The following is a 26,964-nucleotide window of genomic DNA, read 5'->3' on the forward strand; positions in this document are numbered from 1 at the left end:
GGAGGGGACTAAAAGAGGGAGGCTCAGGAGTGTTACATATTCATCTCTTTCCTTGGGAAACAGCTTTATTTACAAAACAGGTCTAAAATAAGAACATGAAAACGACAAGGCCTTGGGAATAGCAGGAGAGCTGGTTCTTCGGGCCCAAGTGTGAAGCAGCCCAGATGTCCAAGCAAAGGGCTTTAAAGAAGGCCAGGTGTAAGACGGGGACTTAAAATTTGAACTCCTTATATTTCTTGCTGCCGCCACGGCTGTCCTGAGGCTGAGCCTTCCGTTTCTTTTGCTGTAGGAGAGAAAGAGAAACAGGTCACAACAGGTTAAACAACCCGCTGATTCCCCAAACAAGGGTGGGCAGCCTGATGTGGCCACATACGTCTGTGGGAAAAGTCTAGAAACTGGAATCCTCAGACTCAGACGAGTTCCTTCCCCTCCCTGTGTCTCAGCTTCATCGACCTTAAAGAGGGCAGCCCACCGGAGGATTCTGAAGGTTCCCAGCACCCAGGAAGCTCAGGGCAGCAGCCACTACATCCTCCCTTCCTCTCACCACTAGAGGGCACCACCCCACGGGGAAAGGCAGCTCTGGTCCCTGGCTCTCCCACAGCCGGGCCCAAGTGAGCGCCCACCTTCTGCTTGGCAGCATGCTCAGCCACCATGTCACTGAAGTCTTCTTTCTCCACTTGTGCCTGCTGCTCCCGCACGTGCTCCTCATACTTCTGGGTCATGGCCATGGGATCCAGCTCCAACTCTTCAGGCGCCAGGGCCACTTCCACACCCTGCAGCTCGGGGGCCGGGCCCTTCCGACTCATAACCTGGAAAAGAAATCAGAGCACTGTCTTCTCCAAAGAGAGGCTCAGAAGCTGGAGCTCCTGCCCGCGTTCCCAGCCCCCTGAAGCAGTGTCCTCCAAGTGCTCACCGTGGACATGTCATAGATGTGGGTTGAGCCCATCATGGCGCCTCCTACAGTGGCCGTTCTCTTCTCCGGCAACACAGTGAACAGCTGAGGCGTCTCACTTCTGTGAAGGACAAGGAGGCAAACAAGGGGGGTCAACCCCAAAAAGAAAGGATGAAAGGGTCTCCAGAAGGGACAACAAAAGGAACAAGGGCAGCGCCTCCACTGAGCTCCCCCAAGAGATTCCAAGACACCCAGGGGAAAAATAATGTCCGAGCTGCCTCTACAGATCATGGAGATAAATGAGATGAAAAAGTGTCACCTATTTCAGGAATTCTACTCAAAAAACAAGAGCAAATATACCAGTATCAACCCAGACCATGACTTCCTCCCCACCCCTTCCCCGGAAGAGGTGGAAATCCATCCTCACTAAGCAGCCAGCCATAAAAAGAGATTTCAGATCCTGTCACTCCTCTGCCCCAAATCCTCTGTGGCTCCTAATCATTATTTGAATAAACCCAAACTCGTCCCCGTGACCTAAAAGTTTCATAATCAGGCCCCTTATTTAATCCTTCTCATTAGGTCCTAGCCCCAGTACCCTTTCTTTTTCTTCCTTGAATATACAAAACTTGAGACTTCTGCTTCTGGACAAGGAGTATAGGACCACGACCAGATTTACCTTCCTACCTGAAGCAATCAAAAACGGGACAAAGTACATGAAACAGTGGTTTTCAAGTCACTGGACATGAGCAACAAAGGAGAGGGATTCCTGAGAGACAGGAAACAAGTGAGGTGATTCCTACTGCACTGAGAGTCTCCAGGCTACAGGACAAGGAGGGGGAGCTCCTTGTAGAGCCCCGAGGACTCCAGGAGTTGAAGGGGTGAAGCTGGAAGAGCAGGGAAACAGAGGCGACTAGAGATCACAGGATAGAGAACCTAAAAAGAAAAAGCAGAGACTCGAAAACTCAAGAGACCTACAGAGAACCCCCTCCAGTCCTCAGTTCTCGGGCGAGGACTGTGTGGGAGGAAAGTACCAAGGCCAGAGAAAGAACCACCTGAAGGCACTGGCGGTTACATACATGCCTGCTCTTCCCTCAGGTCTGGGAGCAGGGCCTGATCAACAGGATACAGGGCAGAGTACAGGGCCTCGTGCCTCAGCAGTGGAGGACTGAGCACTGCTTCAGTCCTGCCTAAGGAACCTGAAGAGCAGGACCTGAAAGGATCAAACTATTTCCAAGCACCGTAACTGTAACAACCCTGAACGAAATTAAGGACTTATAGGAACCTTAACCTGACAAGGCACATTTCACAACCTCAGTAAAAAATTATCAGAAAGACAAAGAGGCATGAAAATACAATTCTTACCAAGGAAAACAATCAATTTATTTAAACCAACCCAGAACTGGCACAGATGTTACCAACAGCAAGCCAGTACCTTAAAATGTTATTATAACAGGGCACTTCCCTGGTGGTCCAGTGGCTAAGACTCTGCCCTCCCAAGGCAGGAGGTCCAGTTCCACCCTTGGTCAAGGAACTAGCTCCCACATACCCGCATCGAAGAATTTGCATACCACAACTAAAGATCCACATGCCCCAATGAAAATCTCGTGTGCCACAACTAAGAGCTGGCGCAGCTAAATAGATAAATATTTTTCACATATTAGCATAACTGGATTCCATATGTTCAAAAGTCAAAGAAAAGACACAGGAGATATAAAAAGACCCAAATCACACGGCTAGAGATGAAAACTACACCGTACGGGATTAATGTCAGATTAGAAATAGAAAAAAATACTAGCCAACTTGAAGACACAAGAATAGAAAAATTTCTAAAATGAAATACAAAAAGAAACGAGAAAAATTTTAAATAAACAAGAGTCATCAGTGAGCAGCAGGACAACTTCAAGAAATCTAGCAGATGTACAACTGGAGTTCCCAAAGGAGAGGAGAAAGAGAAAGAAATAGAAAAAATAATTAGAGAAATAATGGCCAGAATTTTTCTAAAATTAATAAAAACTATACCAGCACAGATTCAAGATGTGTAACAAGCCCCAAGTAAAGAAATCCAAAGACGGGAATTCCCTGGAGGTCTAGTGGTGAGGACTCTGTGCTTTCTGGGGCCCAGGGCTCAGGTTCAATGCCTGGTTAGGGATCTAATTCCCCAAACCTCGAGGCAAGGCCAAAAAGAAAATGGAAAAGAAAATAAGAAAAGAAACTATCAAACCATTAAAAGGAAGAAACAAACCCAAAGAAAACTAATGCACGTCATAAACTGTTCCAAACAGCGATAAAAAGAGAATCTTGAAAGCAGCCAGAGGAAAAGGACACAAACGCACAGAGGAACAATGGAAGGATGATGACAGATTTCCTGGCAGAAACAATGCCGGAAAGACGACACTGGGGCAACATCTTTAAAGCAAAGAAAGAAGAAAATATTGCCAACCTAGAACCCTGTAGCTTGCAAAAAGGCAGGCTACTGCATAGTTATTATTTTTGTTTAAAATGGTCAATTATCTCAATTATCTTTTAGAGAAATTTCATAGAAAATTGCACATTATTTGAACATTTGAATGTCTCCAGTGTTCTTCCAATTGCTCTTGCAATTCCTTCTGCTCCAGCTCTTAACCCAAATACCTCCTCCTCGTGGGCCTCCCCAAACGTTTCCCCACCACCCAAAGCCCTCTACACCCCATCATTCAGCCTCCTTCCGCAACATGTCCGATCCACATCTGAAACTGTCTTGTTCTCTGACAACTTGTTTACCTCACCTGACTTTTTCTTTTTTCAACTGCTGATCCCCCTGTGCCTAGAGCAGTGCCTGGTACAGAGGTGGTGTTCACTAATTGTTAAAAAAAAGTAAAAGGCTAGTGTGTGGCGGGGTGTGGACATGGGAGGCGGGAGGAACAAAAGTCAGCCCGTCTACCTAGAAAACCCTCCCCTCTCAGCCCTGCCTGGTACCCTCACCCGTCCATCGCCTCCTCAATCTTCTTCTTCCTCAATTCAATGAGTTCGGGGGTCTCCATTCCGGCTGGCACTGATGAGAACCCTCCAGGAGTGATGAGGCCACTGTGGAGAGAGATACAAGCTCTGGAGTAGAGACAAGGTCCCCACACACAAACAGACCACTGCGAAGAGGCAGACTCTCTTGCTTCCCCCACCTGTCTGCAGGGGTAATGAAGCCAGTCTCATCTGGCTTATCTTCATCACTTTCCTCCTCTTCCTCTTCTTCTGAAGACTCTTCATCAGATGGCTCTAGCTCCCCCCAAGGGGTCCGATCAATCTCTTCTTCCTCAGTCTTGGTCTGAAAAACACCACTCATTCATTCAATGAATGTTTACTATACATGTATCCTGTGTCAAGTGGCTGTAAAAGGGAGAGATTTAAGAGTAAACAGACAGATAATAATCCCTACCCAGAGAGAGCACCTAGTCTAGTGGAGAGCTTGAGTTACATCTCAGGGAAACGTATGCCCCTTTCTCAGACTTTGAACTTCAGAACACACAGCTCTCTAATAATGAAGCTAGAAACCAACTATCTCTGAACTTCATGACCTAAAGTAAGACCAAGCTTGCCAGTCACGGCCCATACCTGGAATTCAGCAGCATTGGTTCCAAACACATCCCCATAGAGGGGTTTCCCGGTCTCATCTACTGGGGGTTTGCCCCAGCCACCAGCATGGTACCCAAAGGAACAGCTCTGCAAGACAGGAAATGCAAATCACTTCCATGCCTGGGCTCCAAGAAACACTGATGCCCGAGAGAAAAGTCATGCTCCAAAGTACAGAATTAACATTTGGGAACTCTGGAGATTATAACTGCAGAGAAAAATCAAATATTTTAAAGCATTACAAAGCAAAATTAGCAAACAACAAAAATCGAAGGTAACAGGATGGGAGGTGGGAAGCAGAAAAAATGCTAATAATTCCAGCCTTTGTAGTCACACTCTGAAACTGAAAAAAGGTACTTTAAAACACACGGCTCCAACTTCTTACTGATTTTTCCTAACTTTGGCAAGGTTTTAGAATCTGTTTCTGTTAAGAAACAGAAAATTTTATCTGAAGTTGAACAATTACTTCGTCTTCACTTTAATGACTTTGCTCATTTTTTTTCTTATTTACTGTTTTATTATTTTAAAATAACGGTAAGTTTAACACTATTCTTGAGATAAAATTTTGTCTATCCATGTGTATATCAAAGAGATATCTGGGAACACATTCACCACATATTAAATTTGATTGGTGAAATGTGGATGGCATGTTTTATTCTTTGTACTTATCAATTCTGGTTAGACATTTTATGCATTTTATGACAAATATCTCAGGGTTTAAAAAAACATTACTCCTTTAAAAAAAAACACCACCACATTATAGAATGAGAAGAAAAAAGTCATCCTCTAGTGAAAATGTAGAGCCAGCTAAGAATGAAAGCAAGGAGAGGACTCACCTCAGGGATAGGCGAGTTCAGCCCAGGGATTTTCAGGTTGGGGTACGATGGGGGTGGTCCGTATCGCTGCATGGCAATCAGCCATGGGGGAGGGACCTTGTGGGCATTCTGCGGGAGAAAGAGCACAGGATACCATCTGCCCAGCCGTATCCTTTTGTCTCCCTCCCGCCTCAATTAGCAGCCCCTTCTCTTCTTTCCCAGTCTGGTAACTGGCACTCACTGGTCCTACTGGCATCCCCAAGGAAATCCTCAGCTCATCAGACAGATCTCCTGGCTTCTTCTCCTTCAGCCGCGTCTCAAACTCCTTCCCCTGAGGAAAAACCCAAGCATGCAGTACTGTGGACTCCAGACACATGCGGGGAGGTCAATTGCAAGAGGACATGGGAACAAAAGGGGAGAAGTCCCAATCCACATCAGACACACAGTCCCGGTGGGGGCTGCCATTCCCACTGACTCTCATCAGTTCTTTCTCTGGCTACAGTAGGGAAAGGAATAAAGGCCAGGAAGGAGGGGGAAAGGCAAGACTCCCAGCGCAGTCATTAACCCACTATGAGAACATCAAGTTCAAGGACTGGCTTTCTCATCTGCTAAATGAAGATATCTGAGAAGATCCAAGGTCCTTCCACCTCAAAATTTCCAAGATATCATGGCGATGAATATGCTAAGGCTCAGAAAGGAAAAAAAAAAGTTTTTCCTACCCCAATACGAAGTGTATCTAAAAAGCACCCGCCTTTGGCCTCTCTATTCCCAAATCACCCACCATCAACAACGATCACCTCAAAAACATGATCTGCATATCTCCTTCAGAGGACCACCTTATTCCAAATTCCATCCCATCCAAAGGGAGTTGATGGACAATGTGAAGGCTGAGGGGAGGGGCCACCGTACCTGCTTCCAGAGCCCTTCTGACCCAGAGTGACACAGCCATGACCGAAGGCCCAATGTTGCCTCCCCGCCCCACCCCCGAACCTCATAGTACAGGTCCCCATGGATGGTCAGCTTTGGCTTGGTCTGCCACTTGAAGAAGGCGTCATGCAGTTTCTGGTAGTCAATGTCAATCTTCCCCATCTTGGGCCGAACCTTCTCTCGCATTTTTGACTTCATGGTTTTCTGTTCTTCCTGTGGAGAATGGCAGAAGACACACCATAAAAGGTATGCACCAAGTTCAACTCTTGGCAGGCCCAAATCCCTACTCCAAAGAGACAGAGGGAAACCTCATTTATCTCATCATAGAAGCCACCAAAATCCTTCCTGCTCAAATCCCTCAAAATGTGATCCACATTGAACAAAACATGTAACATATGAAATCACCCTCAGCTATGTATGTTAAATATTTTGAAAGCCATCTGATCAAGAGATTGACCTCATCAGTTGCCTCTGCAGAAAAGTAGGTGACAAGAGTCTACCTCGGAGGCACGCTTGGCACCACATACTTTGGTACCTCCTGAATCTGCGCACTACACACAAAAACACTCTAATGACCTAATCAGAGTATTTAATCAAAATTTTTGAATTTAGGAAGTTAAACAATCAGCATACATTTCTAGCCTCAAGGGCATCAGTTCACACAGCAGGCAGAGAGCTACAAACAGCCAAAAGCAACCTGCAGAGGAAGGAGTCACGGTGTGCGGCTCAAACAGAGCTTGCAAAGCGCAGGCAGGCAGGAGGACAGGGAGACAAAGGGGCAAACAGAGCCGCAAGGAACCAGCAGTCTCAGCGGGGGCAGGGAGCCAGCTGAGCAGAGAGGTGAGGTCTGCCTTTCAGGAGCGGTCCTTCCCCTCCTGCCCTCCCAGCCCCCATGCGTCCTATGCAGTGCTGACACCTAAACTAAAGGATCAACGGTCAGACAGTTAACGTGGAGGGGGGCTTGGGGAGCCAGATACAATTCTGAAGCAGGCGGCAGCTAAGGAGTGGATCCCCCACCGCAGCTCTGAGCGCCAGCCAGGCCCTCACCTTCTCCTGCAGGGCCTCCCGCATCTCCTGGATGCCTGTGCGTTTGATGAAGTCAGGCAGCTCAAAGGGGGGCTTCTCAATGCCTCGTTTGCCCTGTAGGTACTTGCGCTTGAAACACCAGTGGCGTGGCACAGGCACGGAATTCCGCGTGGCCTTGAGGTGAACCAAGAGCTTGGGGTCCTGTGCGGTCACATCGTGCATCTCGACGACATCAGGCCGAGCCACGAGCTGGAAATACAGCAGCAGCCCTCTGCAAAGTCTGAGCTTCTCAGACCTAAAGCTGCCCTGCCTTCCCTTCCTCTAGAGGGCCCATCCTGGGCCTCCTCCAAAGCCCTCCTCCCCACACCCTGGAGGTTCCCAGAGTTCCTGGGCTCCAGGGCCTGCGGGAGCGCCTCAGCCTCTCAGCCCTCACCTGCTTGAGCTCAGCCACGGTGAAGCGGTTCATTCGGCGCAGCTTCTTCTTGGACAGTTTGGGGGCTTCCGGCTTCTTTTCCTAGAGCAGAACAATCCTCTCTTGTGAGCGGGACTCTTAGGTGACAGGAGACGTCCCAGCTTACTCTGAAACTTAAGCTACCAAAGGACTTCTCCCCTGCAAGAGGTCGCCACGGTCCCTTGAAGGATGCATCGCAGCCACTTGCCCCCAGAGCCCTTGTTTCCCCTACAAGTGGCGTGGCCTCACCTGTCTGTCATGGCAGGGGGCGTGGCCTCACCTGTCTGTCATGGCAGGGGGCGTGGCCTCACCTGTTCGTCATCGCTGCTGTCATCGTCGCTGTCCTTGTGCTCCTCCTCAAAGCCCTTCTTCTTGGGCACCGCAGAGTTCTCCATTTTGTCAAGTTTCTCTGGCTCCTTCTCCTTCTCCTTTTTCACGTCATCGGTGAGCTAAGCAGACAGACAGCTTGGAACTCCAGCTGAAGCTGGTTCTGAAGACACCCCCTCACCCCGCCCCGGCTCAGCAGTGCCCCTTCCGAGTGCGCTGCTCCTTGTACCTTGAAAGCCTCAAAAATCCTCTTGAAGAAGATGAAGTTGGGCTCATAAATCTCAGGCTCTTCAGTCACGTACTCAATTTCCACGTCGGCCGCTGGGGATTCCGAGCCCCGAGAGCGGCCGGACTCTTTGTCTCGGTCCCCAGAGCTCTCAGAGGATGCCGCCCGCACCCGCTGGGGCTTTTTCTTCTTCTTTCGGTTCCGGCGCTTCCGATTTTTCTGCCAAAACACGGTAAATAGACTAGGTCAGAGATTCAAAGCATCATGCCTGCCTCCCAACCCCTGATCACCTCACCGAATTTTCCCCAAGTAACTGCAAAAACAGGCCTTGAAGTCAGACCACAAAGTTCAGCCCCTCTCAAACTGTGTGTCTCTGAGTAAAGTACTGCACCTCTCTGAATCTCAGTTACTTCGGTTCTAAAATGGAGGCATGCATCACACTCAGAACTCAAAGGATTTAGGCCAATTGAATAAAAATATATATATCTGTAAGGTGCTCTGGACAAGGACCTGGCATGAGACAGCAGCTACTAACTTTTTTTTTGGCCTCCCTGTACAGCATGTGGAATCTTAGTTTCCCAATCAGGGAGCAAACCGTGCCCTCTGCAGTGGAAGCGCAGTCTTAACCGCTGGATCACGAGGAAGTCCTAGCAGCTACTAACTATTGAAGATCTGAGACAGGATTCTTTTAGTGGCCAAACCCTCTCTCCAACATCCCTTCCAGATCCAGCTCCCCCCATACCTCCTTCTTGGATACAGACATCGTGTCCTCCTCAGTCTCTGATGCTGAGTGGCCCAGGGACGAGCGAGTGTCTGTTTCCATTTCCTCTTCCTCTGTAAGGGAGGAAGACGGCCATCAATCTCTTCACGGTAACCCCTCTGTCCCCAGGGCCAGTTTCTCTCTTGAATCCTCCTCGGGGGAGGGAGGCGGAAGGCAGACTCGGGCCCAGCTCTGCAGGCTCCGTCCTTATAGCCCTTAGGACTCACCCTGCTGAGAGTTCATCTCTTCCTGGCGGCTCTCCTTCAGCTGCAGGATTTTTTCCAAAGCCTGGGGGATCTTAGGGCCCACAGAGGGGTCATCCATCTGCCAGAGACAAGCCAGGAAGAGGGGGTGACCATAGGGTCCTTTTTTCTCGACTTCTACTCCTTGGACTTGAAAGGCTGCTGGCCAGGCGTTGGGAACATCGACAGTGGACACCAAGTGGATTCAACCACACCTTAGCATCCCTCAGAGTGAACCCCAAACCCCACCCTAGAAATGTCTGCCAGACTCAACCGACTTCCTGCCCTACCTAAGTGTGTTTTAAGTAAATATGGATCCCCTCAACCAACCAGCCCCACCCCCAGAAGTTCTCCCATCTTCTCTCGAGTCCTTCTCTAAAAACCCAGAAATACTCCTTTTCTAAAACACTCTCCTGTTCCCAGGAAGAACCCTGCAATCTCACCTCTCTGTTCTCATCTCCAGGGGGTGGTGGGGGACCACGAGGCCGAGGAACGGGGGCCCCCATAGGCAGAACAGTGGGAGTGGGGCCCACTGGAGCAGCCACTGAGAGGAGGGAAAAAACATCTAATGTCAGAAGAGATAAGTCACACATTTTAAAACTTACTTCCTTGCTTCAGAGCCAGGGTAATGGTTACTCTTGGGAGGGGAGGAGGGGCTAGAAGGGAGCAAGGAGGACTTCTGGGGTGCTAATAATCTTGTTTCTTGGACCAAGTGCTAGCAGTATAGGTGTGTTCAGTTTGTGAAAATTCACTGAACTGTACACTTAGAATATGTGCACTTTTTTGTGATTCATACTTAAGTTAAAAAATTCCATCACCTTCCTTGCCCTTCCCTTCTTTCTAGGATCTTACCTCGAGGACCCAGAGGAGTGCGAACACCAATCTGGCCCATGTCTTGTGGGGGCCGAGGGACAGGGGTGCCCATCTTGGCAATCTCCTGCTGTCGTTCCTGCTCCAGTAACACAGCTGCCTACGAGAGGGAAGTAGGAGCTGGGGACACAGCTCTGGAAATCCACGGGGCAGGCAGCCCCCAGCAAATGCAGCCTTTCAGCCAGGTTACCAGATTAATCAGGTACTACCAGCACTCTGATATCCTTCCCACCCCCATGCTTCCACACTCTTGATCTAAATGAAGGAGCCCTCTCAAAACAAAAGAAAACTCTTGGAAATGACACGAAGAAAAACCCAAAGAAAACGCTGGTTCCTGATAATTTTTTTTTAAATATTTAGTAAACACTGCCTATTTTTTTAACAAGATTTTTCTTCCCAAAAGATAAAGTTATTTCTAAGAACAATAAATTATTTTCTTATACTGACCCCTCAAGATCTACCACAATATGGGCAAAGACAACACCCTGTAGATATCTCCATGTTTGTTCCTGTCAATGTTTATCTCCTAATACTCCTAAATAAGCTAGTTGGTGACAACTAATACAATGCATCTCAGTAACTGAGGATCTTATATATCATTTCCTAACTTAAACACACCACATTTGAACTAAATCTGATACAAATGACTAAATTAGCCCAGAATCCTCTCCAGTGTACCTAAAATGATATCACGTAAGACTAGTAGGGATCATGCATGCCTGAGTGCTTAGTTGCTCAGTCATGTCTCCATGGGCTATAGCCTGCCAGGCTCCTCTGGTCCATGGGATTTTTCAAGCAAGAATACTGGAGTGGGTTGCCATTTCCTTCTCCAGGGGATCTTCCCAACCCAGGGATCAAACCCACATCTCCTGTCTCCTGCAGGCAGACTCTTTACTCACTGAGCCATTGGGAAAGCCCAGTAGGGGTCAGGAAATTTCTTCTGTAATGGGCCAGTCAGTAAATATTTTAGGCTTTCTGGGTTGTTTGTAGACTGTTGTAAATTCCTTTCCCCCATCTCCCCAAAACAACCCTTCAAATATATAAAAACCATCCTTACATCACGGGCCATACAAAAACAGGCTATAGTCCACAGATTACCAATTCCTTGGCTACGCGAAAGAATTATTTGGGAGATAATGGAACTTAGATGAGGATGAGGTAATCTCCATGGGAAACCTCAATGGCACAGCTAATTTTAGACAGTAAGCACTAGAAGTGACAGACGATGGATTAGACCATGGGGGTCAAAGGTTAGGAAGAGGGAGGCATTACCCGCTTCTGCTGCTCCAAAAGCTCATGTTCCTTCAGTGAATGATCTCCCTGCTTAAGAAAGAAAACGAGCTCATTCCAGTACCAACACCCCACTGGCCAGTCTACCACAGCTCTGCTTCCTGGTCTGCTCTTCCAGCCGAGGCCCCGAAGACTTGGGTCCAGACCTTCCCAGAAGCCTTGGCCCCAGGATCCGGCTCCCCTGGAGGCCCTACTCCCTTTTCAGGACCCTGGTGAGACCCAGGCTCAGGCTGCCACCTGCCCTACCTGCTTGGCACGCTCCTCCTGCTGCATCAGCAATGCCGCCTGCTGCTGCGCCAGCTTCAGCCGCTCTTCCTCAGACAGCGCCACGGGCTCACCCACCCGGAGAGGAGGAGGAGGCCCCAAGTTTGGCGGTCGGGGTCCAACTGCCATAGGAAAGCCAAGGCCAAGGCCAGGTGGGGGTGGTGGGGGTGGTGGAGGGGGTTGTAGAGGAGGGAGACCCATGGGTGGGGGCGGCATGGGAATCCCCGAGAGCTGTGGGGGGAAAAAAGACCATTAACTACGAAGCATTTATGTAATGGCAGGCATTTGCTGGGGAACTAATATAAGGCTGGTACTGGGATTCAAAGTCAAATGATGCACAATTCTTGCATTCAAGAAAATGCAGGGCTTCCCTGAAGGTCCAATGGTTAAGAATCCACTCAACACAAGGCACATGGGTTCGAGCCCTGCTCTAGGAAGATTCCACGTGCTGCGGGGCAACTAAGCCCATGTGCCACGTGTGCTGCAGCTGCTGAAACCCGTATACCCTGGAGCCCGTGCTCTGCAACAAGAGGCCACTGCGGTGGGATGGCCGCACAACACAACTAGACAGTAGTCCTGTGCTCGCTTCAACTGGAAAGGGCCTGCACGCAGCAATGAAGACCCAGCGCAGCCAAAGACATAAAGGAAAAAAGAAAGAATACTCTACAGCAGTATCGAAAGAAGAGCATTTTAACTTTGTGCCACCAACTGATGAAAGCTATCAACTCTGTCCCAGAAGAACATCATGAACACAGACTTCACATACAATTTCAGGAGACTCACGGACACCTCTAAAGGCCTTCTGAAAACTCCTCAACCCCTCAAAAAATAAAAACCTTCTTATGCCACACATAGAAGTTCCTGGATCCCAAGTCAGGGCTACTGCTCTACAGAAAAACAATCAAATCCTGGATCAGAAAAGACATGGAAATTGAGAGAATTTAAGTAAATAAGACCCAGTGTGCCCCAATGACTGATTAAATATAGACGGTATGAAATTAAATCAGAGAGTAAGCCCTAATTTCTCATTGAATAACATGGGAACTCTGCACAGGGAGAGCAGAGAAGAGAGTGATTACTTCCAGCTGGGGAAGGATTATGTCAGGTTTCCAGATATTTAAGCTGAATCTTAAACGACACATGAAATTTGGAGGAACTGACACAGAGAAAGGAAGTAAGAATCTGGACGAAGGAAGAACTGAAGAGTTCCCAGTTCTTTCATCAGTGTACCTCCCTGCCCAGTGGGCTAGGTGTATCCCCCTGTACACTCAGAGGAGGAGCTACTCTGAGTAGAAAAGAATCTTATCAAGTGAGATAGCCTTCTTACCTGTGCTGACATAGGAGGAGGAGCAGCTTTGTCCCCATCTTCACCTCTCAGAACGGGACGATTCAGGACGATGCCAGTCTGTGAAAGAGAAAAGAATCTAGGGCAGTCTAAAAGGAGCTGGTGCATGAAACAGCGTTCGCTCTCGTCTATTCAACAAAATTTACCCAGTGACTGTCTGCCAGAGCTCGGAATGGGCTCTGGGAAGAAACGATATATACAAAAGCAATTATAACACAGCAGACAAGAAGCAGCCAAGACCCCACTTGCTGTACGGAGATTCGTAAACAACGAAGACCGAGTTGTAACGGGTCATTAATGCCTCCTGCAAACGCTCGGCCTATCCTCATGTCCCGCCACCAACACTTACTTGGCGAGTGTAAGCCTGCAATCGCTCCACAAGCTCCTCGCGACTCCCTGCTAAGCAAAGCACAGGATCAACGGGGTAGGTCAGGTCGACCAGGCCAGCCTGCCCAAGTCAGGCCACCGCGGCCAGCCTCTAACCCCCGCCCCCGGGTCTCCGGGGTAACCAGCTCCGCTTCCCCGCAGGCCTGCACTTCCCTGCCCTTGACTTCCTATGCTCCTCACCCTGGATGGGAGCTCCGATCTCTGCTAATTTGGCCTGAAGCTCCTGGGCAGCCCAAGCACCATAGTGCCCAGGAGGCGGCGGCGGCGGCAGCTGCAACTCTCCCTTAGGAGGCTCCGGATGCTCGGCCGCCATCTTAGCCGCAGGAAGGCGCGCGACCAACACGGAAGCTCGGACCAGCCTCCGGGCCCACTTCCCGGAACTTCCGGTAGGGCGATACGCCACGTCCGCTCGAGGTTTGCCAGGCAGTTCCCATCAGGGCCCACCCCCTACCGTTCTCCAATGCTCCTTAGGCCGCCTGGTCGCGAAGCCTTCTGGGAGTTGTAGTGCACAGGTCACGATCTCTGCGGATTCAAATCCGGGAGGATCGCGGCCGGCCGCGACGCGGGGAACTCTGGAGGCCAGAGCCGGGGCGGGGCTGTGGGGAAAGCAGGTCCTGCCCGAAGGGCGTGCTTTCTGCATCTCACTGGCCTCAGCCCAGACCTCCCGACTTGCGGCGCTACTCCCTGGTTGGACTTGAGAGGCCTGGACGCTCACGTTCTCCAGGGACTCGTTCCCCCGGCGGTCGCGCGCTGTGGGCGCCAAGCGGGAGTTTGCCGCCGATGCCTGTGATAAAACAGTGTCTGATTGTCTGCCCGCCCATCCCCGGCCCAGGCATGGATGAATGGGCTGAAAGGAGATCGGAGACGGGAACGAAGCCGGCCCTCCGGGCTGAGATCCAGCTGCCGACCTGGGGGAAGGGCCACACTAAAGCCCCTTTTTCCACCTTCCTGGCCGGCTCAAATGTCATCTACGTTAAACTGTCTCCCGCCTTTCCTGCTCTGGAGCGGCCAAACCTCTACCATTTGTTTTGAAATCTTTCTTGCCCTTTACTGCACTTAAAACTCCCAAGACATGAGTTTTTACGGTCTCACAGTACCTGGCGTTAGAAGTGCTCAATGAATTATTACTGAAAGGGGGGAAAAAAAAAAAAGCAGTCTTAAGCGACAAGATTTGGATCCTTTTTAGTCTTGAAAATAAACGCAGGGGAATTCCCTGGTGGTCCAGTGGGTCGGACTCAGTGCTTTCCCTGGGGAAACCCGGGTTCCATCCGCGGTCAGGTAACTAAGATCCCACAAGCCGCACCGCAAGGCCGAAAAAGAAAGAAAATAAACTCAGGACCTTTTCTTCCCTCATCCCCACCAGCTTACTGGCGCAGCAGACCCTGTCTGGTGCTCTCCTACCCCACCAGCGGCCTGTGCCCCTGAGGGAGGGATGGGCAGGTGGCCCTTGCTTGCCCCCTTCTGCTTCTCCCTGTCCTGATCAGTCAGTTCAGTTCATCTTCCCACCTCTGCCTCCAGCTCTGAGATCCCGTTCCCATTCTAGTGCTGCTGTCTCACAGGCAGCCAGGTCGCAGCCAGTGTGCAAGTATGTGTGTTGGATGAGAGAGCGGGGCAACTCAAAATGGTCTCTATTCCCTCTTCCCTCCCTCCACACCCACATCCCTCAGATCTTCTCTCTAGCATGCTCTATTTCACGAATCACCCCCAACAGAGCAGTACCTGGGAGGAGGGAAAAAAGAATGGGAGGTCAGGTCCAGGGAAGGTGATGTTTAGGATAGACAAAGGACTGGGCCAGGAAGGTTGCTTGCAACCTAACCCTGGTAGGAAATTCTCTTTGCTCCTGCCCAAACCTAAACCCTCCCCCTTTTCATCACTACCATCATCCCAGTCTCCTGACACTCCCAGAGGAGATGCCGAACCCAGAAAGGACAGGAAGAAAGAACAGCAGTGCCCCCCAGCCCTCCAGCTTGTCAGCCCACTCAGGCAGAACCATTCCTGATGCAAAGGAAATGTCTTTCTGCTTACTGTAACTGGAGAGCCACTGGCAGGTCATCTGAGGCCAGAGGCCCCAAGGTATGTGCTAGGGAAGAACTTCGGGGTCTCTGAAGCAGGATAAACTAAGGGCTGATGGGTGAGGATGCAGTGTGACCAGGGCTAGAAAGGGACAGGCCAGGCAGTGGGGTTCATTTGATGATAACAGCCTTGGGACCTGGGCAGGATATGACCCTCTTCCAATTGTGCAGAAGGGAAGACAGGGGCAGAGAGAAACTGACATCCTGAAGGGACCAAATGGATCGCAAGCAGTTCTCTTAACTGAGATCCCCATTCCCTTCTCCTGCTTAGTAAGGACCCTCACACAACACCTATGTATCTGTGTGGGTCTAGAATGGAATCCAGCCCCTTCCAGCCCCAGCTTTGGGGGGCTGCCTCAGCTCCAGGATTCTGGCCACACTGGGCCCAGACGGCAGTAGAAAGCAGGGGTTCACGAGAACCACGTAACTCAATGTGGGGCTCTGGGTGTCTGGGAGGACTCAGCTTCCAGGTGGTTGGAGCGGAGGACTAAGAAGGCAGTAGAAAAGTCAGGACCGTTCTCACAGAGGCTTCACATGGATCATCTCTGCAGCCTCAGAACAGCTCCACAAACAGCTCCCTATAGTAGATCTGGAAGCAACCAGGTCCAGGGAGTTGCCTCTTAACCCTAGAATTTAAGTTCACCCCAGGTTGAACTTGAGTTCCCTGATTCCCAGCACAAAGTGCCCAGGCAGGTGTCCTGGGTCCACGAAAGCTCTGGCCGGGAATACGTGGATCCGGACTTCTGGTGCAAAGGAGGAGAGGGTCAGCGGCAGACTGGAAGGGAAGGGATCTCCAGGGGTGTGAGGACAGATGGAACCAGACCCCAGGCTGGAAGGTATTTCTCTGCTGGAGGGGGAAAGAGGAGAAGGGAGTGGGCGGAAAACATGTGGGGACTTGCGAATGTACCTGCGTCTCTAATTCCCCTGGGACCGACCTGCCAAGGGTGACCACTGGGGGCCCAGGAATGCCCAGCAAGGCTGGAGTGCCCAGACACCTTCCAGGCCTTAGTTTCCCCTTCCGTAGAGGGAGGGCAAGCAGCTGACCACCCTGGCGTCCAGACTCTGCCAGACTGCCCAGGGAAGATGCCCGTATTCGAAGACACCCCTGGGAGAGAGTCCCGCGGGCGGCCCCCTCCTCTTCCCATTCTGCCCCTCCCCCTCCCGTGCTCGCCGGCCCCCGCCCCCGCCCCGCCTCCGCCTCCGGTGTGCGATGGGGGGCGGGCAGCGGGCTGAGCCAAGAGCAGCGGAGCTGGGCCGACGCTGCCACCTGATCCCATCCAAGCGCGGAGAGGCCAGCGAGCGACCAGCACTCTGCGCGGTGGGCCCCCAGCCCCCTCGGACCTTCAGCGGATTTCGCCGCAAGGTCTGGGGAGATAGCGGCGACCCCCCTCCACGCGGGTCCCGGCAGAGTCCGGTCAGCGTGAGTACTGCAGCGGCCGGCCTGGGGCTGGAGGGGCGGAGGTGTACCGGACCTGAATGAGGGATGCCGGCTGGGGCGGGAGAGTGTCTTGGGGGCTGGCGCCTGAAGAGCATGAGGAGGGAGGGGGGCTCTTGGCCCCCGGCAGAGCAGGAGAGGAATGGGTGAGAGTGCGACGCTGGCCTATCCCTTACTGGGGACCAGATCCCAGTGACCCGATCTCTGGGGGAGGTTGGCATGCAATTGAGGGAATGGGGGCTGGGAGAGTGGGGGCCAGTGATGGACAGAGGAGGATGAAGGGAAATCAGAGGCAGGGAGGAGGTGGCCGTGGATGACAGGCAGAGGGGACTGGGGGGCGGGGGTGACCTGGCGAAGGCTGGTGGGAAGAAAGGAAGGAAAAGGAGCTGGAAAGACATTTCATCTCCTGGGCCACTAGTGTGCAGCCCTCTCTGCCCTTGGCCCCTTCCTCCTCAGTGCAGGGGGCAATTGCCCTCTTCACCTGCGGTGCCATCCTCAGTAAAGAGGCAGTCTCCAGGTCACCCAAGGGTCAGGTCTAGGTGGTGGGGGTCAGGGTGCCCTCCTCCTCCAAGGGCATCCATCTCAGCCCTAGAGCCCCCAGAGAGCGAGCAGAGGGCTTGTGTGGGAGTGGGTGGGCATCCGATCAGTTTTCAAAGCTTCGGCCAGCTAAGCCGTTTCTTCTTTGGTTCCCTGGAGAAAGGAAAGCAATTTGCAAAACTGGGCGGCAGCCTGCGGTAGATTGTTCTGACTAAAATTAGCACTGATTTTCTCACGAACCCAGGCACCCTGACTTGTCTGGGACACGATTGAGGGAAACTCTCATCGGAGAAGACAGAGGCGAGGCCGGAAGAAGTCTGAAGCATGTCTCAGTTCTGATCCCAGCAGGCTGCCACCCGCCCCCACTGACCTAGGGGTTACTGAAGGAAACCGAGAGCCCCAGGTGGCCCCCTACCTGGGTGCCGGTGGCCTGACCCCGTGTCCACAACAGGCATCGCGGAGTGAATTTGCTAAGCACCCTCCTCCAGCACCCTCTCTTGGGACCTGGAATGTTTAGCCTGGCCGAGTGCCCACCCAGAGGAGACAGGGTTACTGCTTTCAAATACCTGAAGGTCTGTCATGGAGAAAAAACTTACAGGGTTCCTGTGGCCTAGCAGGGCAGCATGAGCAACCCCGAGTGTGGAATGTGGAAGGGGACAAGCCGAGGAGGGCGCGACCAGCAGTAGGCTGAGTCTAGCTGTCCCAGAAAGAACTTTTGAAACAGCCAAGGCTGCTCAGAAGCAAACCAGGCAGTATCTGCAGGCAGTGAGCCTCCAGTCACGGACGGGGAGCATGCAGAAGCTGCTGCCTACCTTGGAGGACTGGCATCCAGGGAGTTCTTACGTGGATGATACCCTGTATCCGGCCTCTCAGACTGGCTGGCTCCCCAGGGCTAGGCCATGGCAGGGAGTGGGATGGAGGGCACCACCAAGCACCCCATCACCTTTCTCCCTATGGCCTGGTTGAAGCATCTCCCAGGCAAAGTCCCACTGTAGCTGTCCACAGGCTTGACCTCCTGGGCTGACCTGGAGTCTCAGAAAAATAGACTGGTTTCAGCAACTTAGAATGTATGTAATCTTGGATTTTAGCTCCTGAGTGTATGTACTTTGATGTCTGTTTCTTCACCTTTTTCTACTGTTTTAGTAAATGAGCCATTTGTGTAATTTCTATTGCCAAAAAAAAGGCTGGTTTCAGTGAGTTGAGCAAAGATAGGAATTGGTGGTCCTCCATGTGGCCCCAGTGAGAAATTCCTGCCTGGTCACCAAGTCCTCTCGGCAGGATAAGTGACAGGGGAGAAGCTGTGTGTCCTGAGAGGGCTCTGACTCCCTCGTGCCTCACGTGGGCAGCACCAGCCCTTCTCCGCCCTCGCAATCCTTGAAGACGGGGCTCTTAGGCTTTCTTTGCTGCGCCCTTGGTTGCCCTCTGTGGCTGGGTGCTTCACATCCCTTGGCTCCGGGAGGATTAACTCTGTCTGCAGGCTGGTGGATGAAACCAGGTGAGGGAGCCTGGAGAGAAGGGAAAGGCATAACCAGGACATCTTCACACCCCAACAGGCTTTAGTGTAATCCAGGATCAATTAGGGGGAGGGGGCGCTAAAGGAGAAGGATGGGAAGTCAGGCCCAGGGGAAGGTCATGGTCAAAGAGTTTTCACATTACTTCAACCCTCCTGAGACTGAGGTGTCCTAGTTCCACACACATGCACATGCCCAGAAGGTTCCAGGCTCCCCCTTCCCTTTGGAGAAGGGTGCATGTGAGGACGAAGCCAAACTCGAACCTGGAGACGGAGGCCCCTGAGACAGAGACCCCCACCCTCCCCGGGCACTGAAGCTAAATTTCCACTGAAGCTGCCAAGCGTCAGGATGCCCTTGAGCTAACACATTCATGCGGGGGCAGGTGACTGGCCAGACACCAGGCCCTCCTCCAGCCTCACGCTCCTGCTGCTCAGCTGGGATGGAGGCCACCTTCCCCTGGAGAATCTCTGTAGGGCAATAAGCAGGAACCCCCCTGTACTCCCCTCCCGAATCCCAGGCGGCCACCCTCTTCCTTGGCCAGGCATCTCTCACTGCCATCAGCCGACAGGGCAGCCAGGGTTTCAGGTGACTTGGGATGGAATTCAGATAGGGTTCCAGGATCTCAAGTCCTTCCTTTCTTTCCCTCATGGATCAGAGGTATGCAGAATTGCAGAGTCCAGGGCAGGGATGGGGAAATCAGTTCTCTGTGGAAGCGGCACACATGCTGTCTGAGGGCATGGACTCTGGAGCTGCAAGTATCTGGAAGCAGATCAGAATCCAGATCCTGTTAATACCAGCTGTGCGATCCAGATAAGTGACACCAGCCCTTAGAGCCTCAGTGTCCTTGTCTGTAAAATGGGAACACCTATGTTAGGGCTGCAGTGAGGATTAGATGGAATTAAGTGTGCAGTCGTATAATACACATAGTAAGCTTCTTCTTCATATCAGAGACTCAAGAAGGTCAAGATCTGGTCAGCGTTTCTGAGGAGCTCAGTGTCTGGGGAGTCAAGACTAACTGCTGGCTGAAGAAGCAGTCAGGCAAGGAATCCTGTAGGAGAGGAAACCCTGAATTGAGACTTCTGGGCTAAGCCAGGCGCTGGTGCTAAGACAGACATAAATGGCCACGAGACAAAGATGAATTAGGGGCAAGCAGAGAAGCAGAGACTTGGCTCAAGGGAGGGAGTGCCTACAGCCTGAAGGGCTGGCCAGACCCCAGAGCCTGTAATTCCACCCAAGACTGAGTTATCTGGAGATAGGGTCATGGTAACAGGAGGTAGGAATCTGATCTTCCTTGGCCTCTCTGCGCACCCCACCCTTCGGAGCTCTCATTTGCAGCAGTCCTGTTGGGGCTCGGCGCCCATCTCCTCTGCCCGCTACAAACCTGTTTTCCTCCTTCTCCTGCCAGACCTCACAGGAACACTGGCCCTGCTACCGGAGCCCCAGGAGCCCCCATGAGTGCCGGCGAAGGGAGTCCTGGATAGTGAGGCCCTGGCTTATCCAGGGGTGGGTACCCCATCATGCCGCCCATTCTCCAGCGCCTGCAGCAGGCCACCAAGATGAGCCGCAGGAAAATCCTGCTGCTGGTGCTAGGATGCAGCACCTTAAGCCTCCTCATCCACCAGGGGGCGCAGCTCAGCTGGTAAGGGGGCGGGGTCTCGGTGAGGGGGCGTGGCCCGGGAATTGCTTTTCTCCAGAGCTCAGCTGCCTGGTTAGCGGATGGGAGCTCTCCTCCTCCTCCCTTCTCGTTCCTTAAGCCTGACAGAAGAGTCCACTCTCTTCTCGGCTTTGCTCTTTCCTGTGTTCTCAGAGCACTTTCCATACATTCTTTTTAGATCCACACAACCTTCCTGAGAAGGACTTCACAGAAAGTGTGTGTAATGGATGTGGACGTGAAAGTCGCTCAGTCGTGTCCAACACTTTGCGACCCCATAGACTGTAGTCCGTGGATTTCTCCAGGCCAGAATACTCGAGTGGGTAGCCTTTCCCTTCTCCAGGGCATCTTCCCACCCAGGGATCGAACCCAGGCCTCCCGCATTGCAGGCGGATACTTTACCAGCTGAGCTACAAGGGAAGCCCAAGAATACTGGAGTGGGAATAGAATACTATCCCTTCTCCAGCAGATCTTCCCAACCCAAGAAGCAAACCAGTCTCATGCACTGCAGGAGGATTCTTTACCAACTGAGCGGTCAGGAAAGCCCTGAGTGTGTAAGCTGAGAGTCTATTCCAGCCCGAGTCTTTCCCTCGCCATCACTTCTGAGTACCTGATGGATGGGAGGCAGAGAGGTTGAATATCCTATGAAGTGAAAAAGAACTTTAAGATCAAAAACAGAAGTAACTCCATATAAACTGCACTTAATAACTTTACTATGGTAAGTTACATACAGGCAGGAAGGATCTAGTAGGTGGAGGATCCAGAGGCATTCACAGTGGCGTCGAAAGGGGTACAGGGAGATTTAAAGGGGCAAAAGCTAAAAACAGAATGTGACTACTCAGGAGTACATCCCCATGGATGGACAGGTGGTGGTGTCCTCCACCTGGAGTGGGGGGTTGGGGGTTTTGTGGCCATTAACTGTCTGCATCAGCAAAAGACAGTCTTCCAGTTTTCACATGGGATGAAGGCAAGGATAAAGTCTGACAGGGAATTTACCTGGCTTGAGTGCACTGCTTATGAGTAGGCTAAAGCCCAGTTACACAAAAAAGGAAGGGTGTAGGGCTGCAGGCCTGTGATGGAGTCAGTGTACTTCAGCCACACACTCCCCAGAGAACTGCAAACAACTTCACACTACTGTTTTTCTGGGCAAGTCTCCTCACTTCTCTGAGCCCATTTGCTCATCTAGAAAATGACAATGACACTATGTGCGACCCTGCCAGTCACCCTGATACAGGATACAATGTGATGATGAATAGGAGCCCTGACCCTGCTCCTGGCTCACTGTGGGAACCAAATAAATCCCTGCGCCCCACTCAAGGCCTGTTTGCCATTCTCTACATGGTCATCCATGAGAACAGTGTGAATGGGCTCAGTCCCTCCTGCCAGATGCCTTTCTGGTCTTATGGACCATCCTTGTAGACATCCTGAACCCAAACCAGAAAGGTAAATCTCACTAGCATCCTCAAGGCTGCTTAAGAGTTGCCCTTGTTGCCTGATGCTTAGGATGGTAGAAAAGAAAGAGGAGAGTGACTCAAAGTCTGGCATGAACTTACAGGTCACCTAGTAAGGTCACCTTGAACACCCTTGTTTTAGGAACAAGAAAACAGAAATCAAAGTTTTATGAAGGGTAGGATTATTATGGTTTTTATACTATTATATTTCTGGATCCTAGAACAGCTCCTAGCATACAGTAAATTAGTAGATGCTTAAACAAACAAAAACAAGTACTACCTGAATGAATGAATGAGGTCCCAGAGGACTTGATGGAATCATGTAACAAGCTGCTTCAGAGTCCCTGCCATTCATCTACAGTGTGAGGAGCCTGCTGTTGTTCACTCGCCAAGTAGTGTCCAACTCTTTGCGACCCCATGGACTGCAGCACACCAGGCTTCCCTATCCTTCACTATCTCCCGTAGTTTGCTCAAACTCATGTCCATTGAGTTGGTGATGCCATCCAACCATCTCATCCTCTGTTGCCTTCTCCTGCCCTCAATCCTTCCCAGCATCAGGGTCTTTTCCAATGAAATGAAGAGCCAGGGGAAAGAGTAAAAATGAGAAAGACAACAGACAGCAAGAGGGTTTGGCGATTTTATCTGAGTTGCTGGACTTATAGAAATGATGTTCCTCCTCCTGTTCTCCAGTTTGCACACCTGTAAAGTGGAATTCCTCAAGGGTCCCCAAGGGCCTTTGTCCTTGTATTATTCTATTTTGCATTTTAAAAACACTAAGGGTTTATTTGTTTGGCTGTGCTGGGCCTTCGTGCCGCACACAGGCTTCCTCTAGTTGCCGTGCACAGGCTTCCCGTTGAAGTGGCTTCTCTTGTTGCAGAACACTGGCTCTAGGTGTGCAGGCTTCCGTGGTTGTGGCTCGGGGGCTCTAGAGCGCAGGCCTGGCAGCTGTGGCACAGGGGCTTAGTTGCTTAGCAGCATGTGGGATCTTCCCAGACCAGGGATCGAACCTGTGTCCCCTGCATTGGCAGGCAGATTCTTAACCACTGGACCACCAGGGGAATCGCTGTCCTTGTATTATTTTTTATGGGTAACCAAATACCACAAAACTTAAGAGGCTGAAAACATCAAACATTTATTATCTCATTCCTGTGGGTCAGGAATTCAGGCTTGCCCTAGCTGGATGCCTCTGGTTTGAGGCCTTTCACAGAGTTTCAGCCAAGCTGGTGGTTGGAGAAGGCGATTTAATATGAAGCCCTGATTGGAAGGGCTCCCCTTACAAGCTCCTATACGTGGTTGCTGGGGGAGGCTTCAGCTCTTCAAGCAGGTTGATGATGGACTGAGGGCCTGGCTCCTTAAGGACTGACTGTTCCCACCTGGTACCTCACCCTCACCCCCTGCAAGAGTAACCCTAGAGAGAGTGAGAGAATGATACTAAGTGGCATAATCTTTTTATAATGTAATCCCCCAAGTCACATCCCACCATTTCTGCCCTATTCTACCTCCTTAGAGGCATCAATAAGTCCCACTCATATTCAAGAGGTGGGACATACACACGTGTGTGAACAAAAAGAGGCCAACAGGTGAAAGGTTGTGGCTGAACCACGAGAGACTCCAGGATTTTGGGCCTCCAGAAGAGAATTCAATCTGGGGTCAGGGATGAGGCTTGATTGCTCAGCGCTTTTGTGTAATAAAGTTTTATTAAAGTATAAAGGAGATAGAGAAAGCTTCTGACATAGACATCAGAAGTGGGCAGAAAGAATACCTGCCTGCTAGTCCTTAGCTGGATGTTATATAGTTACTAAGTAAAAAGTAAAAGTAAAAAGTCGCTCAGTCGTGTCCAACTCTTTGCGACCCCGTGGACTGTAGCCTACCAGGCTCCTCCGCCCATGGGATTCTCCAGGCAAGGATATTGGAGTGGGTTGCCATTTCCTTCTCCAGGGGAGAAGTTATTAGCAGTCTGTTAATAAAAGAAAGGAATGTCTCAAAAATCAGAGAATGGCACCAGGCCCCTCACCGACAAGATGTATTTTGAGATAATCTTTGCATGAGGCGAGTCATCCCGGGCCATAAAACGATTGATTTGAATCCTGTAGAAAGGCAGATTCAGTTCAGTTCAGTTGTTCAGTTGTGTCCGACTCTTTGCAACCCCATGAACCGCAATACACCAGGCCTCCCTGTCCATCACCAACTCCCAGAGTTTACACAAACTCATGTCCATCAAGTCAGTGATGCTATCAAACCATCTCATCCTCTGTCGACCCCTTCTCCTCCTACCCTCAATCTTCCCCAGCATCAGGGTCTTTTCCAAGGAGTCAGTTCTTCGCATCAGGTGGCCAAAGTACTGGAGTTTCAGCTTCCACATCTGTCCTTCCCATGACACCCAAGACTGATCTCCTTTACGATGGACTGGTTGGACCTCCTTGCAGTCCAAGGGACTCTCAAGAGTCTTCTCCAACACCACAGTTCAAAAGCATCAATTCTTCAGCGCTCAGCTTTCTTTATGGTCCAACTCTCACATCCATACCTGACTACTGGAAAAACAATAATTTTGTTTACATAGATTAGGAAAACAATGTCTGAGTATAACAAACTGGTTTGTCAAGTCGGTTCTGAGCCTAAATCTGAGCTTTTAGGTGGCACCAACTTGAAGACAGAGTCAAGGGTAACTGCATAGTATGTTAACATAGCTTAAGACAAATATTTCCATTAAAAAATGCATTGGTTAGCTCAAGATTTGAGAAACGTTAAGTTCATATGGAACCAGATGTCATCATGGCAACATAGTATTTTAAGAGAAACCTCTTTTTAACTTTGTATAGAGAAGGGGAAAATTTTTAACACTGTTTTGTCTCCTGCTGCTGCTTAAAGTGAAAGTGAGGTTCAGTCCTGTCCAATTCTTTGTGACCCCCATGGACCATAGCCTACCAGGCCCCTCTGTCCATGGGGTTCTCCAGGCAAGAATACTGGAGTGGGTTGCCATTTTCTTCTCCAGGGGATCTTCCTGATCCAGGGATCGAACCCGGGTCTCCCACATTGTAGGCAAACACTAGAGAGGTTTTTTTTTTTTAATGTCTGACACTTGCAACCTATTTCCTCCGTTTGGAGGCCCTTGGCCTTCCTGCCTGTTACCCTCTCACAGGGACTCCCTGGGGGTGGTCATCTTTGATGCCCGTACCATGCGTGTGTGTATTGTTTGGTGGGTAAAGCGCTGGGCCCATCCCCAGCATCCTCTGGGAGAGGCCGGGTCAGGCGGCACCCTTCTCACACCCTCCTCCCTGCACACCCCGGACCCTGCAGGTACCCCAAGCTGTTCCCTCTGAGCTGCCCGCCTCTGCAGGACTCTCCGCCGCGCCCCAAGCACATGACCGTGGCCTTTCTGAAGACACACAAGACTGCGGGCACGACGGTGCAGAACATCCTGTTCCGTTTCGCCGAGCGCCACAACCTGACGGTGGCCCTGCCGCACCCGAGCTGCGAGCATCAGTTCTGCTACCCGCGTAACTTCTCGGCGCACTTCGTGCACCCGGCCACGCGGCCGCCGCACGTGCTGGCCAGCCACCTGCGCTTCGACCGCGCGGAGCTGCAGCGCCTCATGCCGCCCGGCACCGTCTACGTCACCATCCTGCGCGAGCCGGCCGCCATGTTCGAGTCGCTCTTCAGCTACTACAACCAGTACTGCCCCGCCTTCCGGCGCGTGCCCAACGCGTCGCTCGAGGCCTTCCTGCGCGCGCCCGAGGCCTACTACCGCGCGGGCGAGCACTTCGCCATGTTCGCGCACAACACCCTGGCCTACGACCTGGGCGGCGACAACGAGCGCAGCCCCCGCGACGACGCCGCCTACCTGGCGGGCCTCATCCGCCAGGTGGAGGAGGTCTTCTCGCTCGTCATGATCGCCGAGTACTTCGACGAGTCGCTCGTGCTGCTGCGGCGCCTGCTGGCCTGGGACCTGGACGACGTGCTCTACGCCAGGCTCAACGCGCGCGCCACCAGCTCGCGCCTTGCCGCCATCCCCGCGGCGCTCGCGCGGGCTGCGCGCGCCTGGAACGCGCTCGACGCCGGCCTCTACGACCACTTCAACGCCACCTTCTGGCGCCGCGTGGCGAGTGCCGGCCGCGCCTGCGTCGAGCGCGAGGCGCGCGAGCTGCGCGAGGCCCGAGAGCGCCTGCTGCGGCGTTGCTTTGGCGACGAGCCGGTGCTGCGGCCCGCGGCCCAGATCCGCACCAAGCAGCTGCAGCCGTGGCAGCCTAGCCGCAAGGTGGACATCATGGGCTACGACCTGCCTAGCGGCCGCGCCGGTCCAGCCACCGAAGCCTGCCTCAAGCTGGCCATGCCTGAGGTGCAGTACTCAAGCTACCTGCTGCGCAAGCAGAAGCGCCGAGGCGGCATGCGCCTCCGGCCCGAACCGGTCCTAGACAACCCTCCTCCTCGGCCCATCCGGGCGCTGCGCCCAGGCCACTGAGCTCCAGGTGGGAATCTGGCCCCTGACCTGCCCACCAGGCTCTTTCCTAGGGCTGCCTCCGGGTTCCACCGCATCAGGGCCCTTTCTCCCGAGAGGGGCTGCAGTAGTAAGTGGGGGCACATCTCCCTGTTTGAGCCCACCTCCCAGGAAGGTATAGGCCCGATTGAACCCCGGGCCACTCTCTCCTTTGTCCTAACTGGTTGGTGGCTTTGCCAAGAGATTTGAGCCCCATTGAGAACTGCCCACCCTGCCTTCTTAAGGGGATTGAGGACCCCCCCAACCTGTCTTTTCCAAGTGGATGAGTCCATGCCACACAGAGGGGCTGAGCTCTGGAAAAGGCTACTCTGCCTGTCAGGCTTCCCAGCTCTTCTTCCTGCCAGGGGTCAGGCCCCCACACTGTCTGTCTTCCAGGTTCCACCGTCC

The 26,964-nt window shown here is 51.9% G+C and overlaps 2 protein-coding genes across 3 annotated transcripts; one reads left to right on the forward strand and one right to left on the reverse strand.

The window, feature by feature from the left end:
* Positions 1-68: 68 nt before the first annotated feature.
* SF3B2 (splicing factor 3b subunit 2) lies at positions 69-13,738 on the reverse strand. Of its 2 annotated transcripts, none has more exons than XM_068976532.1 (22): positions 13,606-13,738; positions 13,388-13,434; positions 13,021-13,098; positions 11,676-11,924; positions 11,412-11,462; positions 10,122-10,239; positions 9,713-9,813; positions 9,255-9,351; positions 9,010-9,101; positions 8,271-8,486; positions 8,026-8,163; positions 7,697-7,777; positions 7,285-7,512; positions 6,301-6,450; positions 5,552-5,641; positions 5,332-5,439; positions 4,478-4,585; positions 4,048-4,190; positions 3,854-3,955; positions 914-1,013; positions 624-809; positions 69-283 (listed from the first exon to the last, which is right to left on the reverse strand). In XM_068976532.1, the coding sequence occupies exons 1-22, from the start codon at positions 13,736-13,738 to the stop codon at positions 212-214; spliced, it is 2,688 nt and encodes an 895-aa protein (XP_068832633.1). In that variant the 3' UTR covers positions 69-211. The 2 variants fall into 2 exon arrangements, with proteins under 2 accessions (XP_068832633.1, XP_068832632.1); XM_068976531.1 differs by having other exon boundaries at positions 13,388-13,437.
* A 6,759-nt stretch (positions 13,739-20,497) lies between these two features.
* On the forward strand, positions 20,498-26,541 carry GAL3ST3 (galactose-3-O-sulfotransferase 3). The gene is made up of 2 exons (XM_068979223.1): positions 20,498-20,619; positions 25,380-26,541. The coding sequence occupies exons 1-2, from the start codon at positions 20,498-20,500 to the stop codon at positions 26,539-26,541; spliced, it is 1,284 nt and encodes a 427-aa protein (XP_068835324.1).
* The last annotated feature ends 423 nt before the right edge of the window (positions 26,542-26,964 follow it).

The sequence above is a fragment of the Capricornis sumatraensis genome, chromosome 8 (assembly GCF_032405125.1).
Source record: "Capricornis sumatraensis isolate serow.1 chromosome 8, serow.2, whole genome shotgun sequence".
Lineage (NCBI taxonomy): Eukaryota > Metazoa > Chordata > Mammalia > Artiodactyla > Bovidae > Capricornis > Capricornis sumatraensis.